Source organism: Trifolium pratense, linkage group LG2 (assembly GCF_020283565.1).
Source record: "Trifolium pratense cultivar HEN17-A07 linkage group LG2, ARS_RC_1.1, whole genome shotgun sequence".
Taxonomy (NCBI): domain Eukaryota; kingdom Viridiplantae; phylum Streptophyta; class Magnoliopsida; order Fabales; family Fabaceae; genus Trifolium; species Trifolium pratense.
In genome coordinates this window covers 47,349,090-47,361,814 of record NC_060060.1, presented here as the reverse complement: position 1 = coordinate 47,361,814, position 12,725 = coordinate 47,349,090, and the positions used below count along the sequence as shown (strand labels likewise).

General features: G+C 31.9%; 1 protein-coding gene across 1 annotated transcript; it reads left to right on the top strand.

The window, feature by feature from the left end:
* The first annotated feature begins 11,644 nt into the window (after positions 1-11,644).
* LOC123904815 (ethylene-responsive transcription factor ERF118-like) lies at positions 11,645-12,427 on the top strand. Its single transcript, XM_045954426.1, has one exon. It carries the CDS (start codon positions 11,645-11,647, stop codon positions 12,425-12,427), a length of 783 nt encoding a protein of 260 aa, XP_045810382.1.
* Positions 12,428-12,725: the final 298 nt, after the last annotated feature.

The following is a 12,725-nucleotide window of genomic DNA, read 5'->3' as shown; positions in this document are numbered from 1 at the left end:
TCTTCGGCGGATTCTAGGGTGGGGGAATGAATTAGGTCTCCCACCGTGAGCAAGTTATCTGAACTGTTGGATTAAAAATGATATCATGCACCATCAATAGGAGTATCTTTTAAGTTACGGAACAAAAAGAAGGATCCACAAACAAAATAAATGTCTTATCTATGCTTATATATAAAGAGGATATAAAAAAATTAGGTGTGGACTTTTCATAATACTTGACATTTTTTTTAACAACAAAAATCTTTTATTTACAAATTCACCATAATATAAGGCATGTCTTGTTTTTTAGCAGCAAACATCTTTTATTAACAAATTCATCATAATATAAGACATGTCTTTTTTTCTTTTTACATAAATTTGCATAATAAAAAATATGACCGCTAGTTAAAATAAATTATAAACTAGTAAAATAAGGTTGTGAAAAAAAATACCAAATAAAATTATTTTTTTTTCAAAATAAACTTATCTTTTTTTTTCTTTTTGTTCCGTAACCGTTGGATTAAATACATTTTGAAAAAAAAAATTATTTGGTATTTTTTTTCACAACCGTATTTTTAGTAGTTTATAATTTATTTTAATAAGACATTGCAAAAGACGTTTATTTTGTTGGTGTGAAATAAAAGAAACCACAAATTATTCAAAAATTTAGAGAAGTTCATACCTTAGCCGTTGGACAAAGTTACACCTTATTCATTTTGGTGGATGAATGCTAATTTTGTCTCAAGCTAATTTTCTCGACTAACGTTTTGTAAATTTTAGGGTTCTCTTAAAGAGAGAGATATGTATGAGATTGACGGTAATAAATAAATAATGTGAATGTTTATGCGTGCCTAAATACTTATTTGTATTTGTGTCTATATTAAACTTTGTCCTGTGATGCATATCAAGAATAGATAAAGGAAAGCTAGGTGGGCATGAAAACGGAGCGGCATATGATGAAGATGAATTTTGCAATCTTTAAATCAAAATTTATAAAGTTTGGGTATTGCTATTCTTCTCAATTTTCAACTGGAATATAAAATAAACCTCAAATTTATACTTGATGAAGTTTGGGTATTTTCAATGGAGTTGAGGTATCTCTGTTTTCCTCATCTCACATGAACTTGAATTGTATATATTTTGGTATTTCTTTTATTAAAAAAAATTAAAACTCCACAACTAATTTGTTTCAACGATATAACTTTTTTAAACAAGAAAAAAATAAAGGAAAACAACTTGTTTAATTCAAGATAAAGGAGTTGTTACTAAACATCAACATCACTCTTTGTCACACTCTAAGAGAAGGAAACCAATGCACTGATTTTTTAGCAAAGCTTGGGTTTCATCTGATGATGATGATCTCACAATTTATGCTACGCCGCCGGAAGACACTAGTGATCTTCATAGAAGCAACTTGGCTGAACTTTCTTCCACAAGACTTAATTTCCTTTTTTTTTTATCCTTGTAACATTATATATATAATACAAGCAGGGCGGAAGCAGGGCGGATTTAAGAGTTTTAAAATAAATTTTTAATATAAGCAGGGCAGATTTAAAGTGATATCGATGTTCCATTACCCGCCCCAGCCAATATTTTGAAACCAAAAAAAACTCAAACTCAAATCTAGTTAACTCCAATTTTCTCCATCAAATCAGGGAGAGTTCGGACAGGTACTTGTGTGTAGAGGTGTTATTGTCATACCTAAAGCTAGGGACATTCTAGTCATCAAAATACAAAAAATAAAAAAAAATAAAAAAGTCTAAAAAGAATAGTTCAGTTGGTTGCTATTGAGTATACTATTATAGTTGGTTGCTATTGATTTATCACAAGAGGTTTTTGGTATGTGAATCAGTTCATGTTGATAGTCGGTTCATATGCAAATTTTGGTTGGTGCTTGCTAAACAGGTTAGCACTTCAATGTTCAAGTTTGTCTATGATCAATGAGGAGTGAACATAATAAGTGATTGAAATACTATTCTTATATAGAGGAAGACAATTACAACCATCTATAACAGCTGGCGTGGAATAAGATGAGCCGTTGATAAATCCGTCATCCTTCTAGATATAATTATTTCTGGTGAGAGGGGATATTAAGTGCACGAGAAACACATGAACTAATGAACTATAGTATTCAATATTCAACATATTGATACGAGTCCAATTCGAAATTGACTCTCAAGTGCTAGTTGAGGCAATTCGTACCAAGAGGCGAGGCAATTCAGAGTTCCTTTCAATCGGTAATGATATTATCTTTGTTATGTTATCTTGTGCAAACTTTGAAGTTAAGTTTATTAGGAGAAAAGTGAATATGGTTGCTCATACGCTAGCTAGGACGGCCAATTCTTAGACTAGTTTCCATAAATTTGAGATTGTTTCTTCATGTATTGAACTTTTGGTGATTAATGAAATACATTAAGTTTCTTTCGTTCAAAAAAAATATTCGGCATTACTAGCATGTATGAGAAGCCGTTGAAATGAAGTAAGTTTGGAATGAACTTTTAAGTGTTTGGACCGCTTGGATTGAATATTGCCCAAGTTAGAAACAATTGTCATACCCCCAAATACCCGTGTAGTCTTCTATTTATGATGTAACCCTTTTTCCCAACCCCATACTATAATTTGCTACGTTTCCATATATGGGCAAAGTAGTTAAATGATTGAAGCAAAGAAAATAGTACATTTTTATTTTGTCACAGTAGCATGATAAAAGTGCTACTTTATGGGCTAGCTAGCTTCTCAAAGATTGAAAAGATATATCTATATCTATCATAATAAAGGGAGGAAAAAGATTTGTTGATGTAAGATATACAATTTTTCAATTCAGATTGACGGTCGAGATTGAAAATAGTAAATAGTATAAAACTACATGTATTCACTACAACAGCAAATCTTAATCCATGAAGAGAGAGCTGATCATCTCCATTGTAATTTATATGTCGTTAAATTACAACAATTGATTTTATATTACTTTGTGTGATCAACTTATTATTTTTTTTAAGAAGGCGATCAACTTATTATTGGACTCTCTTCAATGAACAGTACAGTGAAGAGAATTCAAATATTTAGCACTAACAACTAAAAGAAGCTACTAAGGCACTTTTTATTTTCCTTTTCTAAAAGACACCACCTACATGTGGGTCTGTCTATTGAGTAAAATATTCATGCCCATCTTTTTCATCCATAATCGGCTCTTTTCTAGAAGCACTTCTTTGTGGTGTCAAATTATCAAAGCTCTTCTATTTGGAATGAATGCATCATAACGTGTAAAATATTTATCACTCAGTAGCAGCAATTGTTGAATAAAATAATTAATGATGTGCTTATTGACCAAACTCTTTTTTCTTTGCAAAAGGAAACTAATTGATATCTTAAAAATTAAGTGATCAATATACGGTGGCGTTGCCGTTTGTTAGATAATAAAATAATATAGTTTATGTTATTGGGCATGTTAGTTTAGAGTCCATTAGGTTTTATTATATATTCTCTAGTAACCTTTTTGTAATGTTAAGCAATGCAATAATATTCTATTGAAACCCTAGCCGTCTTTCTCTTTCCCTATTGAATTCCTCCCTCTATTGCACTTCTCTTCTGATTGCATTGCACTTCTCCCCTATTGCACTTCTTCTGATTGCATTGCACTTCTCCCTATTGCACTTCTGATTGTATTTCACTTCTTCCCCTATTGCACTTCTGATTGCATTGCACTTCTCCCCTATTGCACTTCTTCTGATTGCATTGCACTTCTCCCTATTGCACTTCTGATTGCATTGCACTTCTCCCCCTATTGCACTTCTTCTGATTGCATTGCACTTCTCCCCTATTGCACTTCTTTTCTGATTGTATTGCACTTCTCCCCTATTGCACTTCTTTTCTGATTGTATTGCACTTCTCCCCCTATTGCACTTCTTCTGATTGATTGCACTTCTCCCTATTGATTCTTATGATTGGTTTAGTTTGAATTTGTTCGATACGATTGATTTGGTTTTTGGTTAGCTTGGACTGCATTGGATTGGATGTTGGATTAATTTGATTTGGTTCTCCTCTCTTTGATGGTAAATGGCTGCTCTTAGTTGATCGTGATCTTAATTGGGTTGATTTGTTGTCAGGGCTAATTTGTAACAAGCTTAAAGCTTAGTAAGCTTTAGCTTGAGGGGTGATGTTAGAAGTTTATTTTATTTGGTAGTTTATTTTATTTTCGTATTTTGTTTGACAAACTCATAATGCTTCTTGTTGATGCATCATGAGTTTGAGAGTAGGTGTTAGATAATAAAATAATAGTTTATGTTATTGGGCCTGTTAGTTTAGAGTCCATTAGGTTTTATTATATATTCTCTAGTAACCTTTTTGTAATGTTAAGCAATGCAATAATATTCTATTGAAACCCTAGCCGTCTTTCTCTTTTCCTATTTGTGTATCTCTGATTTTAACACCGTTTACAGTGGGGAGGTTAGTTAATTTTCCCATGATAAGAAATAAGTAATCCTACCGATTGAAATCATTGTTCATAGAATCGATGACTAAAATTGAGGATGGCTTAAATAACAAAAGTTGATGACACACTAGTTTTGAAGAAACATGAGTTATTAGGAAATAAAGAGTGTTTCGAGTGTTAGATATGTGTTGATCTTTGTGTGCAGTCATGCTTAGTATTAGGCCTAGTGCGTGTGTTTGCCTTGTGAGGCTTGTGATCTAGCGCGCGTGTGTGATTGCTTAAGGCCCAAGTTATCTTGTTTGTGTTAGTTTGTTTGTTGTAACCGTTTGTAAACCTTGTGCATTGGCTATATAAGGCCTTGCATATCACTAATGCGATTAAGGGTTCCATTTGCCTCAACAGTTGGTATCAGTTTGTTACCGGTTCAAAACAATCATATCCTTTGTTCATTTTTTTTTGAACAAGCTAAAATTCATATCCTTTGTTCATAACCGTAGTTAGTTACACAAAAGATTCATCGTTCTTTCTCTCCTTGCTTGAAGCTTCCATGGCGGAATCAAACAATTATCTGCAACCATCAATTCCAAGATTTGATGGTCACTATGATCATTGGTCCATGCTTATGGAAAATTTGCTTGAGATCCAAAGAGTATTGGAGTCTCATTGAAGATGGTGTGATTGTTGCTCCTGCAAAAGCATCACAAGAACAAATTCAACATGCGAATGAAAGCAAACTGAAGGATCTGAAGGCCAAGAATTACTTGTTTCAAGCAATTGATAGATCAATTCTTGAAACAATTCTTGCACGAGGAACAGACAAAGAAATTTGAGATTCCATGAAACATAAATATCAAGGTTCTACTAAGGTGAAGAGAGCACAACTACAAGCACGGAGGAAAGAGTTTGAAATCTTGAATATGAAGATTGGGGAATCCATTGAAGCATATTTTGCAAGGACTCTAGCTATTGCAAATAAGATGAGCAGCCATGGTGAAACTGTCACACAATGTATGATTGTTGAAAAGATTATGCGATCTTTAACATCCAGATTCAACTATGTTTCTTGCTCCATAGAAGAGTCGAATGACACAACAACCATGACAGTAGATGAACTGCAAAGCAGTTTGCTTGTTCAAGAACAGAGAATGAAGAATCAGAAAGAGGAACAAGAACAAATTATCAAGGTCTCTAATGGTAGAAGGGGATACAATGGTAGAGGGGAGAATTCATATGGAAGAGGACATGGACGTGGTGGAAGAGGTGCTAAACTCAATAAAGATTCAGTTGAATGTTATAAGTGTCATAAACTAGGTCACTATCAAGCTGATTGTCCCAGTTGGGAAGAAGATAATGCAAATTATGCTCAATTTGATAATGAAGAAGAAATTCTTCTCATGGCACAAGAAACAATAATCAAAGAGCCTTAAGAGTTTGGTGAAAAACTTGAATTATGGTTTTTGGACTCAGGTTGCAGCAACCATATGGTTAGAAACAAGAATTGGCTATTTGATTATGATGACACATTCAAAGATTCTGTCAAATTGGGTGATGATTCAAAGATGGTAGTTGAAGGAAAACGTAATTTGAAATTGCACATTCAAGGTTTTACTCAAATTCTTACAAATGTGTATTTCTTACCTGGTTTGAAGAACAATTTATTGAGCATTGGGCAATTACAACAAAAGAATTTGACTATTATATTTAAAGATGACACCTGCAAGGTTTTTCATGAAGAGAAGGGTTTGATTGTGGCCACTCATATGACTCTGAATAGAATGTTAATGATTAAAGCACCTGTCATAGTCCCACGTTGCATGCAAATCTCAAAGGCAAATGATGCTACTCTATGGAACCAGAGATATGGCCACTTGAGTTTCAAAGGTATGAACATGTTAAATCAGAAGGAAATGATTATTGGATTGCCTAAATTGAAGGAACCAAATGAAAATTGCTCAAATTGTATGAAAGACAAACAACATAAACAATCAGCACCTAAGAGAAGCTCATGGAGAGCTAGTGTGTAACTAGAGTTGGTTCACTCTGATATATGTGGACCAATCAATCCTGAATCAAATGGAAAGAAGAGGTACTTCATCACTTTCACTGATGACTTGAACAAAAAAAACATGGATCTACTTCATGAATGAGAAATCTGAGGCTCTAACCATGTTTAAGAAGTTCAAAGCACTGGTTGAGAATGAATCAAAGCAGGTGATTCATTGCTTTAGAACTGATAGAGGAGGTGAATACACTTCTACTGCCTTCAATGAATTTTGTGACCTTTATGGTATAAAAAGACAACTTACTACAACATATACTCCACACCAAAATGGTGTCTCTGAGAGGAAGAATAGAACAATTATGAATATGGTCAAATGCATGATCAATGAAAAGAATGTTCCAAAGACTTTCTGGCCTGAAGCAGTGAACTGGTCTGTGCACATACTCAACAGATGCCTACTTTTGCAATAAAAGATGTAACACCAGAAGAAGCTTGGAGTGGAATCAAGCCATCTGTAAGTCGGTTCAAAATATTTGAATTAATTTCTTATGTATATGTTCTAGACAATTTGAGAAAAAAGTTAGATGACAAGAGCACATACTAAGGGGTATTCATTAGCCTTTTGCAATAATTTTCTTTTGTATCTATACATAATTTAAATTTTCTTTTTAGTTTCGCAAATATTTTAGCCATCAATTATTTACACCATATTATTTCTGAAAATTACCTCATCTCACCACCATAGAATTGCCAGGTTATGTTGGTCTTTTTTTGTTGTCAAATCGTGCTATAATTTGTTGTTACAGGCATGATCTCCTAGAGAAATTAATTCAAACATTTGGTTGAATTAATTCTAGAGATGGCTTGATTCTAGTAGTTGGTTCAAATATTATGTAAGATGGTTGAATTAAATATTTGGTTGAATTAATTCTAGAGATTAACGTTTTTGGTTGGAGACTACTTCTAGAGAAGCTATCGACGCAGGCAACACTTAATCATAGAGGTATAATATTGCTTAATTTGCATGATCTCCCTTGCATCTTTGTTTTCGGAATAGTGAAGATTGCTCCCACATATTCTTCAGGTGCTCTTTTGTTAAAAGTGTGTCAGAAGCTATTTTATAGGTGGATAGGACAAAGGTTACCATTAAGTTTTGGAAAGTTGGCGGTGTCATTTTCTTATCATTTGGTTCAAATAAAAAAATGTAATTGTGTTAGACATTTGATTGGTTATTTGAAAGCTTCGAAATAATGTGGTCTTCAAAGAAATTGTGCTGAATGCCTCCTAGCTATTGGTTTAGTAGTCGTTCTGACGGTAAGTCCTCAATTTCTTTTTCTGTTTTGTGTATCGATCATTTAGCATATTTACAAAGCTTATAATAACATGCTTTGTATTCTAAAGGATTGAGTACTCCATACTCCTTATAATATACTTTTACTTATAACAAAAAAATTTAAAATATAGGCATCTAGGAAAAATTGTAATTTTTGTGGGCCAATCAATTTTTATTTAAAATTGTAGAGGAATTGCTTTTCGTCCCCCTCCCTTTAAATGCTCAGATCCCCTCTAATTTCTAATTTTAACACATACCAGATTATATTGTCTAGTAGACAAATTTTGTAGAACCATATTTTTGCTATTGTTGTTTGTGTATAATTATTTGTTTTTATCTTTGAAGAATTATGGTTGAGGCTTAAACCAGACATTGTTAAATTAACGATGTATGAACTTTTGCACGAATAAGACATATCGTGTTCGAAATGATTTAATTGAATATAGGGTAAATAGTGTTATACCCCCCTGCAAAATAGGCGAGTTTTGCGTTACCCCCTGCAAAATATTTTTTTGAGATTACCCCCTGCAATGTCAAGATTTTTTGCGTTACCCCCCTGGCTCAACAAGTGGGCATATGACATGGAAGAATCTTGACGTGGCATGACACATGGAAATTAATTTATTTTTTATTTATTTTTAATTGCCAACTCATTAATTAATGTGGGTTTTTAATTAAAAAAATGAAAAAAAAAACTTAAAAGTTGTTATATTTTTATGAACTTACTTAAAAGAAAGTTTTTTTTTTTTTACTAAAAGTTGTTATTATATATATATATAAAAAAATTCTTATATATATATATATATAATAACTAATAATAGAGTAACCAAAAAAAAAATGAAGATGAAAAAAAAACTAATAATAATAATAGTAACCAAAAAACTAATAATAATAATAATAATAATAATAATAATAATAATAACTAATAATAATAGAGTAACCAAAAAAAAAAGTTTCTTTAAATAAAAAAATTTCTTTAAAAAAAAAAGTTTCTTTAAAAAAAAGTTTTTTTTAAAAAAAAAAGTTTCTTTAAAAAAAAAAAGATTTCTTTAAAAAAAAAGTTTCTTTAAAAAAAAAAGTTTTTTTCATTTTTTTTAATTAAAAAATAAATAATTACTGAGTTGGCAATTAAAAATAAATAAAAAATAAATTAATTTTCACGTGTCATTCACGTCAAGATTCGTCCATGTCATATGCCCACTTGTTGAGCCAGGGGGGTAACGCAAGGAATCTTGACATTGCAGGGGGGTAATCTCAAAAAAATATTTTGCAGGGGGTAACGCAAAACTCGCCTATTTTACAGGGGGGGTATGACACTATTTACCCTTGAATATATATATTTGTTGCGAAGCAGCAAAGATATGTTTTACAATAGTGATATAGTAAAACCATGGTTTTAATATAAGATATTTTTTTTTTTGTTTTGGAGTGTGAAAGCAGTGACATCTACAAAGGAACTCATAGTCATAAGAAGTTTTTTTTTTTTCCGTCAAGTAGTCTAGTGGCTAGACTCTCACATTTAAATGTGGAGAAATATGGAATCCGGGGTTCAAACTCCGGCCACTCCATAATGTCCCTGATAGCTACCATTTGAGCTATACTTATGAGACTATATGGAACTAAAGTTATTAGAATGTTATGTTATATTATTGCTGGTCGGTTGAACCGGGAAGAGAAAAATATTGTTGTTGAGATAACAAAAAATTTAGTATTTAAGTCTAAAAAATTCTTTTGTAAAAAAAAAAAAGTCTAATAAATTCTATCACCCTATAGGTGTAGAAATAATAATAAATTTCTAAGCCGTTAGGTTTGGTCTAGTGGTGAGAGATTTGGGTAGTACGTTATAGGTCCTGAGTTCGATCTCCAGCTCTGTTCTGGACTGGGCCTCGAGCCCAGTATCAAAGGAAAATCCACAGATCTACGAGCATAAGCTCAAGTAACTAGCGACCCACAAACTCCATCTCTCAAACACCAACGGTCAAGACGATCGTCGCATCGTAACGGCTGTTCACCGGAATGATGAGCATTAACTGCTCATCATGGCTTTTCTAGCCGTTTTCCTGCAGCCACTTGATGGCCATTAATGCCATCAAGGGCCTTGGCCCTGCGCTGGAGGCTATATATACGCGACCCATTGTCATTCACAAGGTACGTACACAACCCCCTCCGCTTCAACAGGGGCCTTTGAGAACAAACGTCGGCGCAGTCGCACATTCTGATCAGGTAAGATCAAACTCATTGTAAAAAAAAAAAATAATAAATAAAATTCTTCATTTTTTATTTCCATTTCTTCCTACCAAAGTTTTTAAATGTTTTGGAGTATATAAAAGATATTTGAATGCACTTAATGTCACACTTTTGCATTTATATTCCCAAAAATATATATTTTTTTCTTCATGTGAGGCGAATGTGTGGTCGTGCCTATGGTCAGGCCTTCTTATTTCTTTACTGATAAATAAAGAAAATAAAATAAAATAAAAGGAATTAAAAATATTCAGAAATCTAAGAATGATTTTCATAAAAAATAAATAAATTAAGAATGAGAGAAAAAAAAATCTTAGCAAAATGTATATTTACTCCGTATAAACTGTTTATATATGCTACTCGTGTAAAAAAATATCTCCAAATATAAAAAAATTTAATGATTAATATTTTGAAATTCATAAATTTGGTCAAATAAAATAGAGTTGTGTACAAATATTTTGAAATTCATGAATTGTGTAAAAAAAAAAAACAGAGTTGAATATTCCGTAAAAAAAAAATTTGAATATGTTTTAATCCCTATAAATATCTTAAAATTTATTTTTAGTGCCTACAAAAAAATTCAGCAAGTTTTGACGCTCAAATATTTTTTGTCATGATTTTTGGTCCTGCTTTTCAGTCAATTTGTATATACGATTCAAAATTTTAATTTTTTTTTTCCGCGATCATGTTTAGTACATCTTATGAATCTCTCTTGCAAAAGGTTAATTTTTTTTTTTTTAACAAAAGATAAATTAAATATGTTTTTTTTATTTATTTTTTGCGCTTAAAAAATCATAAATAATTCATCTTACGTTAAAAAAATTTAAATTTTTTAGGAGATATTTTTATAATTTTTTAAACATGAATACTAAAAAACATTCAAAAATATGAAAATACACAAGTGTTGTGATAGAAAATATTTGAGGGACGAAAGTTGTTAAAATTTTTATATGGACTAAAATTAAAATTTGAAATATTTATTGGACCAAAAAATTATTTAACCCAATAAAATATAAAACTTCTTTTATATATAGTCTACAACTATAGAAAAATATATTTTTACAAATTATACTACTATACATAATAAGGTTGGTACCCTTGAAAAAAACTCCGCTGCACTTAAAATTTGGATGCGGTATTAAATTAAATTTTAAAAAAATCTTTCTTATAAAATTTAAATTTAAATATTGGAACTCAATCATATTTTTATATTAAATTTAAATTTATAAAATATCGAAACTCAATCATACAGGACATACTATTTTTTTTTTTTTTTTTAGTTTACAACAAGTAGATGATCGAATTTAAGACTTTATGCATTCATGCATACTCTCCAAACCTTGCTATATGATAATGTGATAATACTTTGATCACCTATCACAATTCACAAAATCCTTAAACGAAATTGTTGTTTGTAATTTTTCTTACTTCTCTTTTTAAAAGTGAATCTTACTTGATTCTTTTAAAAAATTATTTGTTTTTTTCAATTCCTTTTTTATTTAGTTTCCTAAATTAACTTTTTGGTATTTAAAGAAATTTTGTGAACATTCTCGTTCCATGTATTAGTTTTTGCAGTTGTGTACAGAGAATTTGTCTTTCCACACATGTACACACACAAACATTCTTATTATACTTTCCATCCGCAATTTTGATCATGGTTCGTTCACGAAGTCACAATGTCTCCAAAAGCACAAGAATATTGAGAGTCGTCTATGATGATCCTGATGCAACTGATTCATCATCGGATGAAGAAAGTTATTTTTTTGACGAAGAACAACGGAAGAGGAAGAGGAAGAGAGTTGTGCTTGAAATTTCAGTCCCTAATGTTTTAGATGACATTGTTTATGTCGATGAAACACCGGTCGATAATGGACCGAACAAGAGTATAATGAATGAAAAACCTCGTATCAAATACAAAGGTGTTCGAATTAGAAAATCAGGAAGATGGGCTGCAGAAATTCACAATCCCATTAAAGGTAAGCGCGAATGGTTAGGTACTTTCGATACAGCAGAAGAGGCATCCAAAGTATATGAAGCTAAAAAACTTGAATTTGAAGCCATAACTAAGGTGAAAAATAGTGCATCCAACAATGTTGCTTCTATTGAAACTATGGTTGCTATTTTGAATGAGAAAAAGAGTGATACGTTAAATGTATCTTCATCGTTGCCGCAATGGGTTGATTGTGTTTCCAATTTATTCGAGAGTGGTGAATTTTCAAGTGATGAACCTATTCTTGAGAGTCTCGAGTCTAATCCTTTGGAGGGTGAATTTATGGAACAAAATTTGCTAGATTTATGTCCTTTGGACACGGTGCGAAAACCGGATGTCGATGCGACATCCGATATGTCTAGGATTGAACTTAATTGGTTAACATTTGATGAATTGGGGTGGAGTTTGAAATATTTGGATGATCTTGGTTTACTTGATGACCTTTAAGTTTTGTGATTCTTACAACAATTAAAGTTCTTATAACCTTTAAGTTAATTTAGGGAATCGTGTAATTCCACTAGTCTAGGTATTAACTTTGACTCTACTTATCTGGTTGGAAAGAATGCTTTATGCACACTGCTGCAGCCTGCAGCTGAAGCTACAGCGCTCCTCATGGCAATTCAAGTGGCTATTTATCATGGATATCATGTTGTGTTCTTTGAAACAGATTAATTGGTAGAACTGTTGTGGATGCACTCTCATCTCATAATTCCCCACATAATGAGCTTGGTGATATCATTACACA

What these genes read in the sequence shown, in the direction of transcription:
- LOC123904815 (XM_045954426.1), top strand. Translation starts at nt 11,645, where the DNA reads ATGGTTCGTTCACGAAGTCACAATGTCTCCAAAAGCACAAGAATATTG.